Source organism: Nicotiana sylvestris, chromosome 7 (assembly GCF_000393655.2).
Source record: "Nicotiana sylvestris chromosome 7, ASM39365v2, whole genome shotgun sequence".
Lineage (NCBI taxonomy): Eukaryota > Viridiplantae > Streptophyta > Magnoliopsida > Solanales > Solanaceae > Nicotiana > Nicotiana sylvestris.
The window spans coordinates 51,478,927-51,493,113 of NC_091063.1; the positions used below are offsets into that span (position 1 = coordinate 51,478,927).

The 14,187-nt window shown below is 36.2% G+C and overlaps 1 protein-coding gene and 1 non-coding gene across 2 annotated transcripts; both read left to right on the plus strand.

Moving 5' to 3' along the window:
• The first annotated feature begins 2,240 nt into the window (after positions 1-2,240).
• On the plus strand, positions 2,241-2,313 carry TRNAF-GAA (transfer RNA phenylalanine (anticodon GAA)). Its single transcript has one exon. It is a non-coding gene; the product is annotated as a tRNA-Phe (tRNA).
• Positions 2,314-9,394: 7,081 nt separating this feature from the next.
• On the plus strand, positions 9,395-11,011 carry LOC104236903 (heavy metal-associated isoprenylated plant protein 47-like). Its single transcript, XM_009790951.2, has 3 exons — positions 9,395-9,848; positions 9,972-10,116; positions 10,623-11,011. Exons 1-3 carry the CDS (start codon positions 9,843-9,845, stop codon positions 10,913-10,915), a joined length of 444 nt encoding a protein of 147 aa, XP_009789253.1. The 5' UTR covers positions 9,395-9,842; the 3' UTR covers positions 10,916-11,011.
• The last annotated feature ends 3,176 nt before the right edge of the window (positions 11,012-14,187 follow it).

Below are 14,187 nucleotides of genomic sequence, written 5' to 3' on the forward strand. Positions count from 1 at the left end.
GTGGTGGCGTGCGATCACAGTGGTGGCGCGGGGTGGGGGGATTGATTTGTGTGGGGGAAATAGAGAAGGGGAGGGGAATGTATTGAGAGAGAGTTTGGGGAGATTTGGGGAAGAAAATAAGAGAATGGGAGGGGGAAACCCGTTTTTGACTCTGGATTTACAAAAAGCGACCAACGTTGGTCACTATTTTGGTAGCTAATTTAGTTTTGACTGTTTGACCAAAATAGCAACCAACGTTGGTCACTATTTTCTGACCTTTTGACCAAAATAGCGACCAAAGTTGGTCGCTATTTTCTAAAAAATAATTTTTTCTATTTTGGTTTTTTTAAATATATATATATATATATATATATTAGCTAATACACTAATACTTAGTGTAATGTCAATCTATAAGTTAATTACAACTAATACACTTACTAATTACTATAAGCGACAAAAAAAGTCTGTCGGTGTCTATATATATAAATATAAATATATATATATATATATATATATATATATATATATATATATATAGAGAGAGAGAGAGAGAGAGAGAGAGAGAGAGAGAGAGAGAGTATTGATTAAAAACAAAACGTCTCGACTTATATCAATTAATATGTTATAATTGATTCATCGACTTATAACCTGGTGATGAATGAATGTAATTCATTAACTCTGTTACAATACAAATAATGAATACAGTATCATGTACTATAACATGCTATATATGTAGTTAAAGTAGCACGAAGTGTATGTGTGTATTATATATACACATACTAACATATACTATAACAAGTTATATATACATTATAGTATTACAGTGAAGTGTCTCTGTGTGTGTCTTGTTATACACACACAGGCACTTCACTGTAATACTATAATGTATATATAACTTGTTATAGTATATGTTAGTGTGTATATATAACACACACAGACACACACACACACTTCATGCTACTTTAACTACATATATAGCATGTTATAGTACATGATATTGTATTCATTATTTGTATTGTAACAAAGTTAATAAATTACATTCATTCATCACCAGGTTATAAGTCGATGAATTAATTATAACAGATTAATTGATATAAGTTGAGACGTTTTGTTTTTAATATTCAACGATGCATCTGAGTAGGTTATAAGTCGATGATTCAATTTACACATATATATAAAACATGCTTCGTTGTACTACTTTAACTATATATATAGCATGTTAGAGTATATTTTAGTGTATTCATCCCTTGTATTACAAAAGTGTTAACGGATTACATTTATATTATTTAAATAGTAAATACAAAAGTAATTTTTAATTTTGACCAATGATGACCTAAAAAGAGATCAATTTTGGTCGCTAATTATCCTGAAATTCAAATTAGCGGCCAAAGTTGGTCGCTAAATATCCAGAAAATTAAAATTAGCGACCAACGCTGGTCGCTAAATTTAAATCAGATTTATTTATATTTTATATAATATTTAAAATAATAATATAATTGTTAAACGTTAGAACTGGGTCTCATATTAGGGACCAAAGTTGGTCTCTATCTGCTTCCCTTTTAGTAAGAGACCAACTTTGGTCGCTAACTTTGAATTATATTTATTTATATTTTATAATTATTTTAAATAATAATAATTATTAAAATTTTATAACTGGGTCTTAGATTAGCGACCAAAGTTGGTCTCTATCTGCTTCCCCTTTCGTGAGCGACCAACTTTGGTCGCTAATTTTAAATTATATTTATTTATATTTTATAAAAAAATTAAATAATAATATAATTATTAAAATTTTATAAGTGGGTCTCATTTTAGTGACCAAAGTTGGTCGCTAATTTCAGTATTTCTTTGACCAAGAAAGTCTGACCAGTCCGGTCAATATTTTGACCAAATTATCGACCAAAAAGCGACCAACCTTGGTCGCTAATATATTTAGAATAATTATTTAATTATTTTTTTCAATTTAGCGACCAACGTTGGTCGTTTTTCGTGATAGACCAATTTTGGTCGCCTAATTTTGGTCGCTTTTTTCGAATTTCTAGTAGTGAATTAGGAGGAAGGAATTGATTATGATGAGACTTTTGATCTGGTTGCTCGTATAGAAGCTATTAGAATCCTCATTGCCTTTGCATCACATATGGAATTCGTCTGTTCCAAATGGATATCAAAAGTGTATTTCTGAATGATTTCCTCAAGGAAGAAGTCTATGCAAAGTAACCTCCAGGTTTTAAATATCATGAACACCTTGAATATGTGTTCAACAAGCGGGGATAGCTCAGTTGGGAGAGCGTCAGACTGAAGATCTGAAGGTCGCCTGTTCGATCCTCGCTCACCGCACTCAATCCGTTTATATCCTAAAACTAATAGAGGTTAAAAAAAGAATTTTTTTAGGGAGGCTCCGGCAATTTTCTGGGCGACTAGAGAGAGAAACACGTGATTTCGCTGACATGGCCACGCCGGCCGGTGGCCAGCCATCTTCAACGGTTGGTCTGCCTCCCCTCAACCCCATAACCACTTCTAATCCTACTCCACAACCATTAGATTACTCCAAGATCCTTAAACCCAATGCATTAAATACTGCCATGCACACAAGTACATCCAGTTCAAAAACTAATGAGATCATCAAGCCAATTCCAATGAAACCTGTTACTTTTCTACATGGGTAACCTATGATTAAGTGGATTGAAGCAGAAGTTCAACGCATGAATATCATGGAAGGATTACAATACACAGTTCTTGGGAAATTTTTCTATGGATGGCCAGAATTGAATGAGATACGTAAAATTCTTCCAGCGCAATGTGGAATCAAGGGTGAATGCAATATTGGTTTGTTTAGAGATCATCATGTTTTGATCAGATTTACTTTGCTTGAGGATTTTGCAAATTTTACGTCTAAAGGAGCATATTATTTGAAGGCTAAGGATGTATGTCAATATCAAGTACGTCCATTGATATATGATACCATGTTTAAAGTCGGGGAAGAGACATCTACGGTGATGGCATGGATTTCTTTTCCAAACTTGTTGCCCACGTATTTTGTAAACGAGTGTTTGCTTTCATTGGCTTCAGCTGTTGGAACTCCTTTGTATTTAGATTTGGCCACAGTCAATAAGACTACGCCAAGTTGTGCTAGAGTTAAGGTATTGGTGGATTTGCTTGAGGATTTTCCAAAAAGAGTTCGTATGGATATAGAAGATGAAGATGCAGGTACTGTCAAAACTGAATAGATGAAGATACAATATGATTATATACCTAAATACTGTAAGGAATGCAAGTTGCAAGGACATAATGAAGAATCATGTTGGAGACTACATCCAGAACTTTTTGTGGAGCCTGATAGGGAGAAGCCAGCTACTGATGCAAGAGGTAATGCTCAGAACTCTCAGAATAATCCAATTATGATCTTATCTAGTGGTAAAGTTATTGGGAATCTTGGTGAACAATGGAAGGAAGTTAGGGACAATCGAGTAAAAAATGGTGCAAAACAGGCTGAAATTAGAGGTCAAACTGGAAAAGAAATTGTTCCAGTTGATCCCCAGAATGTGCAACAAAATGGAGGGAATGCAGGTAAGTAGATGGTTCCATTTGAAGTGGGTAATAATCAGCAGAGACAACAAGTCATGCCTAGTGCAGGAATGGAGATAGTCCCAACTAATTTGCCAGTTAATCAGCAGATTCAGGTAGCCAACAAGTTTGCAGTTTTAGAGAATGAAGAGAGTGATGTAAATGGAGCTAATCAATTGGCAGTAGTGAATACCAACAATGTCTCAAGTCCAAATGCTACTTCACAGGTATTTAGGAGGATACTTAATGCAGCAACACCTGTTTTTGATCCTAAATCAAATGAAAAAAAGACAAGGAAGGCGAAAAATGGTACAAAAGATGCAGTACATACAGGGGAAAAGAGTAATGAACAAGGAAAGGAATCCACAGCTCAATGGGTTAGTAGAACTTTTGCTGTCAACAATGTTATTATGAATCAGTCTTGCCAAGAGATACCATCTCAGATAACTGATCCAGAAGAACTAGGTGAGCAGGAATTGATGAAACAAAAAGTCAATTGGGCTGGTGGTAGACTATGGAGCAATCAGACAGAAGAGGATCCAGATGAGGGGGATTTATATGAAGGATATAAAGAGGAAGTTGTACCTATAGGAGAGGAACAAGGAGAAGAAATCAGTGTTAATAGCAGAGACTGATTAAGGGAGAAGCATAAAGCCAGGGGGAACTTGTACAGTTCCTGTTACTTTATCTGGTTTTTGTTGCTCTAAATATGATTGTCAATTTTTAAGTTTGTCATCATCAAAAAGGAGGAAATTGATAGGTTTATAGTACCTTAGCTTTATGTTTTGACGATCTAACAAACTTACTGTCGAAGAACCAGATAAGGAACCTGATACACTTGAAACACAACTCAATCAACGGACTCAAACTAATGTGAGTTGCTATGACTTTAGAAGATAAAGAGTCAACACCGGGACCTGATCCCTTTGGGTTCCCCTGACAACAGTACGAAGTCAACTCTCTATAACTGGAAAGTGACTGCTTGCACTAAACACGCAACACAGTGCAACAATCACTTCTCATTGGGAAGGACCCTATACCAACCAAGTGACTACATCATTCAAGTGATGTCATACAAGTTGTATTAACACTAAACATTACAACAAAACATCACTTGAATACTTGAGAATTCATTCAAGCATTCTAAGCATCTAACAATCAAGCATTCAATTCTCAAGTTCATCAAGAACAAACTACAATACCACTACGGACCAGTTCCTACAACAAGTTACTTGTATATCCTTAGTTGAGTTGTAACTTTGTAATTTTTCTTCATTGTAATTCCTACTTTGCTTATCTAGAAGCTTTAATTAGGAACCCTTTGTAAACCATAAACCTTTAGTGTTTGTGTCGTGACTAGAGAAAGTCATGAGTTGAAGTCTTTGTAATAGGTGTTTTGCAAAGTGGCTTGTAATAGGTGTATTACAAGTTAGTGAAGGATTAAGAGTTTAATTCCTAGGTTGCATAGGTTGTAATCTAAAGATTTCTCATAGTGAAGTTGAAATCCTACCAGTGTAGGTCGTGATTTTTTTATCCCCTTGAGCAGGGATTTTTCCATGTAAAAGTTTCCTGTTCCATTTACTTACTGTTACATTAGCCTTATCTGTGGAAACCTATATAGGACCTGGTCTTTATATAGTTTGGTGGATTCATATATTCTATCACATACATTTTGCAAGCTGAACGTTTACAGACATTTAGTACAATGAAATTACTGCAATTAAACACTATGTTTATCCTTGATAATTGGTCACATTAGATGAACTGCCACCTGGAGCTGAATTACCACCACTTCTCAAAGTAGCTTAAGTACATTTATGGCGATCGTGTCTTGTTTGGGAACATATGCCACTTTACGCGCATAAACAGTATCACCAACATCCTTTTGGTTCTGTATACGCGTTCTTTTTTGCACTTCCCGTTGATGCACATAATCCTTGTTACACATCATTTTAAATGGTTTCGGTGGCCAATAATGCTCAACACCCACTAGCTGCAACTATTCACTATAGGTGCTTAAGTATGCAACAACACTATGTTCTTTATCAATGTACCTCTTAGCAAATCGAAACTTGTATGCTCAAAGCACTTCATGGCATGTGAGTATGGCAAGTGATAGATGGACCATTTTCCATAGAAGCATAATCTTCTGGCTTCATTGACGGTGCGTGTATTATTCCCTCGGTTATGATGCAGACCAGTGCGGACTTCAAAAATATTACTCTCTTTGCAATATTGCAAAAATGAATGCCACTGTGCTCGGTTCCTGTATTTCTCAAATCGTTTCATTGGTTGTGGCATAAATTCAACACCTCTTTCCATCAATGACGATGTACCTCTAGATCTTTCAACAAACCTCTCCGCCATCTGCTTGAATGATATCCGTACCATCGCAGTGACAGGCAATCCACGTGCAGACTTCAATAACCCGTTGAAAGACTTTGACACATTTGTAGTTAGAATTCCCCATCGTCTACCACCATCCGCATGCAAAGTTCACTTGTCAAGCTGATGTCGCATCAACCAACGATAGGCTTCTGGGATTTCCTGCCTAATCAATTCCATTTGCATCTTGAATTTACACTCTTGATGATATGTTGCAGCCATCCACATTAAATCATGCAAGTCCTTGTTTGAATAAGCCCTCTGGAAGTTGGCCTTCCAAGTGCCTAATACAGTAAGGATTGTAGGCATACGGTTCCTTCCATGCACACAAATTTTGTGCAGAACTTAAAAGATCGGCATGCCGATCAGATATTAGATAAATACCTGAATGCTGTCTAACAACATGCTCTTTCAAGTGGTTCAAAAATAATATCCATGTCTCTAGGCTTTCATTGGCACAAATAGAAAATGCTAGAGGAAATATACTTCTATTAGCATCTACTGCAACGGCAATCAACAACTTAATATCATACTTTCTATAGACATGAGTGTTGTCTATGGATATTACCGACCGACAATTCACAACACCATCAATGGCTAGTTTAAATGCCTATAATACATATTTGAATATGTGTTATGGTATTCCAGAACTCCGCTCAAGTTTTCATTCAACAACATTCCCGGGGTTAAAGTGTTGCAATGCAGCCATGTCCTGGGTAGAGAGGCAAAGGACTTATCCCAGTTACCATAAATAATTTCAAACGCATGTTTGCGCCCGAAAAATGCCTTTATTTTGGTAATGGTACACCCATATAACTGGTGGATAGATGTTATACACTTTTTGCTTGTACCTATAAACGCTTCAATATGTGGAATCAAGACAAGAGAAATTAAGTCAACATTTAAGTTAAAATGATTCTCACTGAATGTGTCCATTTCACAATTGTGGGTGCCAATGTATTTCTCCACAATCCACATATTTTCTTTTAACTTTCTCCCACCCAACATCCAATTACAACCTTGAAATCATCTACGACAAATAACTTTGTATACTTCCGGAGATGACTCATAAACTACGATCTCACGACACTCTTTTATGATGTACATTCGCACAACCCTGCTTAGGCGCGTTTTATCAGCAAAAAACATGCCATTTGATAGCACTATTACTCTAGATTCATCCCATATTGCGGTCCAAATTTCATCAAGATCCCTTGTGAGGGCATCCACATCCGACATACTTAGAAACTAATCAAGGTAGGGAACCTCCCTTGAAAGAAACGGCACATGTGACTCGATACTCTTGGTCTAACGGGAGGTAGAGCATGCTCCCTCGTCAAATCAGGTTCTTCATTCTCGTCCTCATCATCATCACCCCTCATCAGGGAAGGGTGTGTCATCTCTAGACTCATCAGCATTGTTATCATAATCACTATCATCTTCCTGATTCTGCGTACCTGCCAGATCCAGATTAAATATGTCATCTTTGGGCAATTGAGTAAGGACAAGACTTTCAAGTTGCTCGTTTTCACTGCTCAACCAATAAAATAATGAGTCTCTCAAATTGATCCAAACTTTACATATAAATTTTATCACTTCACTTACAATCATAATGTATTGATATCCCATGATGCATATTATCCTGTTGATGATAATTTCCGAGTGGACCACCATGATCCAACACACGAAAACTAGGCATATTCCAATTGTTCGTTGGTTCATAACTTGTAAAATTTATATCTGGATGGTGTCCCTTGTGGAATATATGAGTGTTAATACAAATTCAATACATAAAAATAAACATCGTAATACAAAGAAAAATTGAAGTTTACCACTCGGCTTGTGGATTATGTAAACTTCGGGAGAAGTTATGTCCTCGCTCCTCATTCGCCCGTGGAAATAGGTTTAAATCTTGCCAAACTCTTTCATCCGGAACTTGTTTAGCTAAAATTGTGCCAAATAACCACCGATGATTGAGGGATATCCCTACTTTGCGGAAACTCATTATTGCGAACGTCTTCAACCTTGACGTACATTTCCAACATTTTTATCACAAGAAGTTCCCGATGTTCATCCGGACTCCTTAAAAAATCTGTCAGAGTTTCATCGTCTTCGATGTTAAACTCAAGATAACAAGCAACCCCTTGCCAAGTAACAGAATACGGATATCTTTTGGTTACTTTAATATTCACAGAACGTTTGCTCACCCTTATTTATTTATATAACAACGATACTAATCTATCGTAATTCATTGTAAGTGGCAACTTAACATGACACTGTGGAGAATAACTATAGCGTACTGAGTTATTCTCTACCACAATCTCACCTCCCCCTCCCTCGTTATAATGAAACCCTAATTCTTCGCTCTTCGGACATTATGATAAAATGTAAAATAACTTAACGAACAAATATTTCTGAAGACCTCAAGGATCCTGAATGGATTTTTACTAAATTCTGAAACTCATTAAATAAGAAAAAAATCAGTCCGGGGGGAGGGGAGGGGATACAATTATTTAATGTATAGCGCAGCATGATAGGCACTATATATGTAGCGCGGTGAATGCATGCGCTATACCCATATGAATTATTGGTGGGTCAGTTAACTGCATATGAATTATTGGTGGCGCCACATTTTATATATAGCGCGGTTATTCACTGCGCTATACCTTAACAGATAAATGTGCCGTTAAGGTATAGCATGACGAATAACATCGCTATACATAAAATGGTACACAATTTTTTTTCTTTACCTATTTGTATTGTTTGAGTCCAAAAGAACCACACTTGGTTCCGGACTCCATCAAATCACCGCCAAACTAAAGACCTAAAGAAAAAGTTATAAAAAAAAATAGTAATAAAGGTGAGAACTGGGAGTTAATAATTTAACTTCAAGCTGGGTTAGGAGGTAATAAGACCCCCTCAAAGTTCAAATGTCAAAGTGATAGTTCACGGAGTTCCTATGTATTCTCTCGTAGTTTTATCATGACTTCAGAGGAAATTGATGAGAAAACAATATAATCAAGTCGCTAACATTAGAACGATACTTTTTTATATTAATTTTAAATTTTTATTTTACTCATACTTTTATAATCACAAAATGCTATCCATATTTAAGATAATCAATTTCAAATGTTTTTTCTTTTTGCTTCTTAAATTCCGTTCCCAATTGAACACCGCTACAGTGGAATACTTATCAAAAAGACTTGAATGAATACAAAACGTAGTGACTTGGAGTCTGAACAAGATCAGGTGGGGGAAGCTTTGCCCTTAACCTACTCAGAAGGTCACTTATAACTACTTCCTTCATTCACTTTTACTTGTTTACAATAAATTTTGCATTCCCTTTAAAAAATAATTTATAAAATATATATTTTATTATAGTGCCCACAATAATGATAGTGTTTTGAGAAGTTTTTTTAAAATAATTTGTGAAATGAGTAATTAATGATATGGGTAAAACAGGAAAAAATATGATCCTTTTGATTTGCTAAAATTGACAAGTAAAAATAAAAATATATTTTTAGTATAATGAACCAATAAAAGTGAACGGAAAGAATAGTTGTTAAATTTGAATTGTTTGACTTGCTTGACTTTTGATTTCGGCTAATTAAACCATCTCTTCTATACCCAACCCTCAAAACTCGAAAAGGTCGTGTTCGCGAGAAAAAATATGCTCCAACTTTACAAAATCAACTAAGAGAAGTCAGAATGGAGGGACCATTTACAGGTCGGAATTAAGTGTCATAATAGACACCTTCATTTATGATGTAACGCCCTGGAGGCTGTCTGAATATTTCCTAGAAACATTTAGTGTTAGGCTTTTCAACGTGATTTAAGTATAAATACGAGGACAAGATCAAACAAAATTGCAACCTAACAACCTTGTTAAGCGTCGAAGTTTTAACAACAGAGGAACAATGAAGGTACTATACATTTATAATCATTTCTTTAGCATCCAAAAATATTAAATGCGCAATAAAAATGCAGCTTAGTTAGTAGAATTACTGATAATTTGTTATTGCTATTTTCTTGTTAATATAATGCAGCAAAAGGTGGTTCTTAATGTGTCTCTCAATGGATGCAAGCGTCGTCCTAGTCTGAAGAAGTTTGTTTTAGGTTGGTTGGTACCTTGCCTGGTTCAAGACGCTACATGCAAAAATAAAGTCATGTCCATTGCAGTAACTTTACGAGGTAACTAATTAACAACATTATTGGATTCTTAAGAATCTAAAGCAAAGGAAGACCTTAAGCTTATCCTGAAACATTAGTATATATTGAGCATTATTTAGTTAGCTAAAACGTATAAGTACTAATATTTGCTTTGTATTTTTAAAAGGTGTGACAGTCGCATCATCTAAAATCTTAAGATGTTAGATGAATTAATTAATTTCACGTAAGTACTCACCAAATTTTACAATTTTTTATCATATTAATGGAATTAGACTTTACTCATTATAACAATGACGTCACAAACTTTACCTATTGTAACAATAAAATCATCTTGGCAAGTAGGTTTATCGTTATAGTGAATAAAGTTCAATCGTTAATTTTGTAACTCTACTATTGTAAAATTTTATTAATAACTTTACTGTGATAGTGGATAAAATCGACTTAATGGATAAATTTAAATGACCATACATAAAATTAATTAAATGGTAAATAGACACATTTATTTATTCATATATTTAAAGTTGCAGGGGTGGAGAAAGTAAGTATAGAAGTAGAAAAGAACGAGCTGACAGTGATCGGAGAGGGAATAGATGCAGTAAAGCTGGTGAACATACTTAGGAAAAAGGTGGGATTTGCTAAGATCGTGACCGTTGGTCCTGAAAAGAAAGAAGAAAACCCTGCTGAAGAAACAGTGCAGCCAGTTCTAGCAGTGCCTCATGTGGTCTGTTGTCATAACAATAATCGAGTACCCGCTATGATTGAAATGTGGGAAGTTAGAGATCCTCACTACTCTAACACTTCCTGCCATCCAATTTGGTGAAAGAATTATTTTTGAGATTGATTACTTATAAGCAAATTATCTTCTCTTCAATTGCGCTAGCTTGACATCTAGTGTGTTGCATTTGTAGTGCTTTGTTTACCCTTAAAAATGAGTAATAATTTTTGCGCGGTTTAAAGGATGTGTGATTTAGTTCAATATGAATGATCTGAGAACAACAAATAATTAGATTAAAGAGAGAATGAACGATCAAACCAATCGTAATGGAACAATCAAGCCTAGTCTTAAGTTGAACACTGAAACCCGGCCTCGATTGAACCCTCGATATGGGCTCGGTTGCAATTAAAGAAGAGAATAACTGAAGAATACTTTGAATAATAGCTAGAAGATAAAAATAAACTTTTATTGCTTTGATATGCGTGTTAACAGTGTGTTAAAATAAAAAATTCTCCCATTTATATAGTAGGGGAATTTTAATCCTAATACAAGTCCAAATAAGGTAAAAATCTTCTATTTCCAGTAAATGATGATCCACACCACAGTTGATATCAAACGAGATTTGCACCGTAATATCCGGTTGAGGGCGAATATTACGGCTCCGTAGTTGTCATGCTCAACTGTTTAAATTTTCCTGTAGTCTCGAAACTGTACTTGGTCCGGATCCGTCATTTAGCCATGCCCAATCCCAGATGCATCGTTCATCCCTCCCGAGCTCCGACATGAGGAACCTTTCGGCTTCCCTTGAAGTTGCGTTGGAACGTGCTTCCCTCTCGTTTCTTTATTGGGGAATCGGGGGTAAAATTGTCCCCGATTTTACCTGTACACATATAGTCCTCTCATTTTTCGGAGAGCAAATTTATCAAAACGACGAGAAGTGATTAATTGATCCTGGTTCCTTCTTCCATACGCTACAACCTGGTCGACGGGTTAGTGAAACATCCTATCAGTCGCGTCATTCTTACGAACACGTGTCAACCGCCGGTTGACCGTCCCTGAATGTGAAACATCACGCATATATAGGAGGTTACATGCTCGTTTGGATTCGTAGTCCCATTATACTTGGGAATGTTGGGCATTCAAAACCTCTTCGGGATCGGATTCGATGCCGCGCTGGGGGAAAGGCTTCTGAATGAATTATTTAGAATCCGGTCCCTTTAATATTGGAGGTGCTCCCGGGATCTGATCGACCTTGGAGTAATAAGTTTCCACCTTCTTGTCGTTGGCCTCTATATTTTTCTTGCCAGACTTCACCCGTTTTGACAATGCTTCGAATATCTTCATCACCTCGGAAGTTTCTTGGGCCCAAATTCATCCGGTTCCACGACAACTTGTTCATCCCTTCGAGCGTTTTCCTAATCCGCTCGGGCTCGATCCTATTAGGGACGTGACTCCGGGTCTGCAACTACATTATCGTTTTTTCTCTAGCCAATGGCTGGGGTGGCCCGTGAATGCTTTTTTCGGGGCCAGTTGGCAGATTGATGTTGATGCCAACCTGTGAATTAGCGTCGACCAAATAGGCTATTGGGACACCATTGGGATCAACAGGAGGTGAACCACTACTAGGTACCATGTTATTATTTTTGCCGTATTGTCCAGACTCGGCATCGACGTTCAAGTGAGCAGACTGAGAATGGAACAATCAAGCCTGGTCTTAAGTTGAACACTAAAACCCTGCCTCGATTGAACCCTCGATATGGGCTCGGTTGCAATTAAAGAAGAGAGTAACTAAAGAACACTTTGAATAATAGCTAGAAGATAAAAATAAACTTTTATTGCTTTGATACACGTGTCAACAGCGTGTTAAAATGAAAAAAATCCTTCCCTTTATATAGTAGAGGAATTTCAATCCTAGTACAAGTCTAAATAAGGAAAAAATCTTTTTTTTCTAGTAAATGCCAATCGACAGTTAATATCGGACGGGATTTGCACTGTAATATCCGGTTAAGGGCGAATATTATGCTCCCTACTTGTCATGCTCAACCGTTTTAACTTTTCCGTGGTCTCGAAACTGTACTTGGTCTGGATCTGTTGTTTAGCCGTGCCTGATCCCAGATGTATCGTTCGTCCCTCCTGAGCTCTGACACGAGGTACCCTTAGGCTTCACTTGAAGTTGCATTGGACCGTGCTTCCCTCTCATTTCTTTATTGGGGAATCGTGTTACACATCATATTTTCGTACGTAAAAGTACATCGTAAGTTAATTGATGTAAGCTCAGAAATGAGATCATCTTTGAAAGTACATAAATTAAGTTAATCATGTTACCTTGGAGGTTAAGAATATTTAAGATGCTGAACTGCAAGTACCAAGAGGGTTGGAAGGCTTAGAAGCCAAACGACCGGAAGAAAATAAGTTTTGTCGAAAGTCGACAAGTTGGGAATATTATAACATGTACTTTTGGGGTGAGACTATGGTGCATAAAATGATAAGGAGGTCATGTTATGTGTTATCTTAGTCATATTATAGCCGTGTGTTATGTTTTGAAGTCAAGCGAGTTGTGGAATAAATGGCAAAGGTCATCATAAGTTACATTCATAAATATGCTGAAAATTAGGTCAAATGAGCTAAGTTTTTCTCCAAATATACTTGTAATTACGGGATGAACCACTTGTCAAATTGAATATCTATGAGTCTAATTTCTAAGGCATTAAACCATTCAATGATACGACAACAGAATAGAGAGATATTCACATTTTTGCGAGACTGCACAAGCAGCTCCCTTGGGACCCACAAAGTCGGTGTAAAACTCCTGCTTGTATTTAATTCAATTCTAAGTCGTTTTAACTCATTTTGCTCGTCCAAAACAGTTCCTAAACCCTCATAGATGCTCTCAATGAGTTTCTCCATGATTCTAAAGTGACAACCAAGACAAAAATATGAATCCAATGCTAGAAATCTCGTGGTGCTTGCTAGATCGTAGTTCTTCATCTTATAGTTATTTTGGAGTATTCTTCAAAGTGAAGTAACCTCAGATTTTATGTTGTTCTTGGTGATTAAGATAAGAATCAGTTCCTCCTTCATATATATTGGAGTTTCAAGGTGAACTACAAATTTTTGCACACAAACTTGAACACCAAAAGTTAATTCAAGAAGAGAATACAATACCTATAGTGTCGTGGTGTCATTGAGAATAGTTGTGGGCTGTGTTTGGCTGAAATTTCGTATTTTTACTATTGGTTAATGTGATTATAATAGACTACTACATTTGATTTAAGTTTGTTTGTATGTTGGTTGCATTATTTGAGCAAAATATTACAAAAGGAGACTTGAAATAGTTTGAGATGTTATTATTTTTAATGGACTAATTTCGAAAGGTT

Coding starts and splice junctions, on each gene's coding strand:
- LOC104236903 (XM_009790951.2), top strand. Junction 10,117..10,622: donor CATTGCAGTAACTTTACGAG/GTAACTAATTAA, acceptor TTAAAGTTGCAG/GGGTGGAGAAAGTAAGTATA.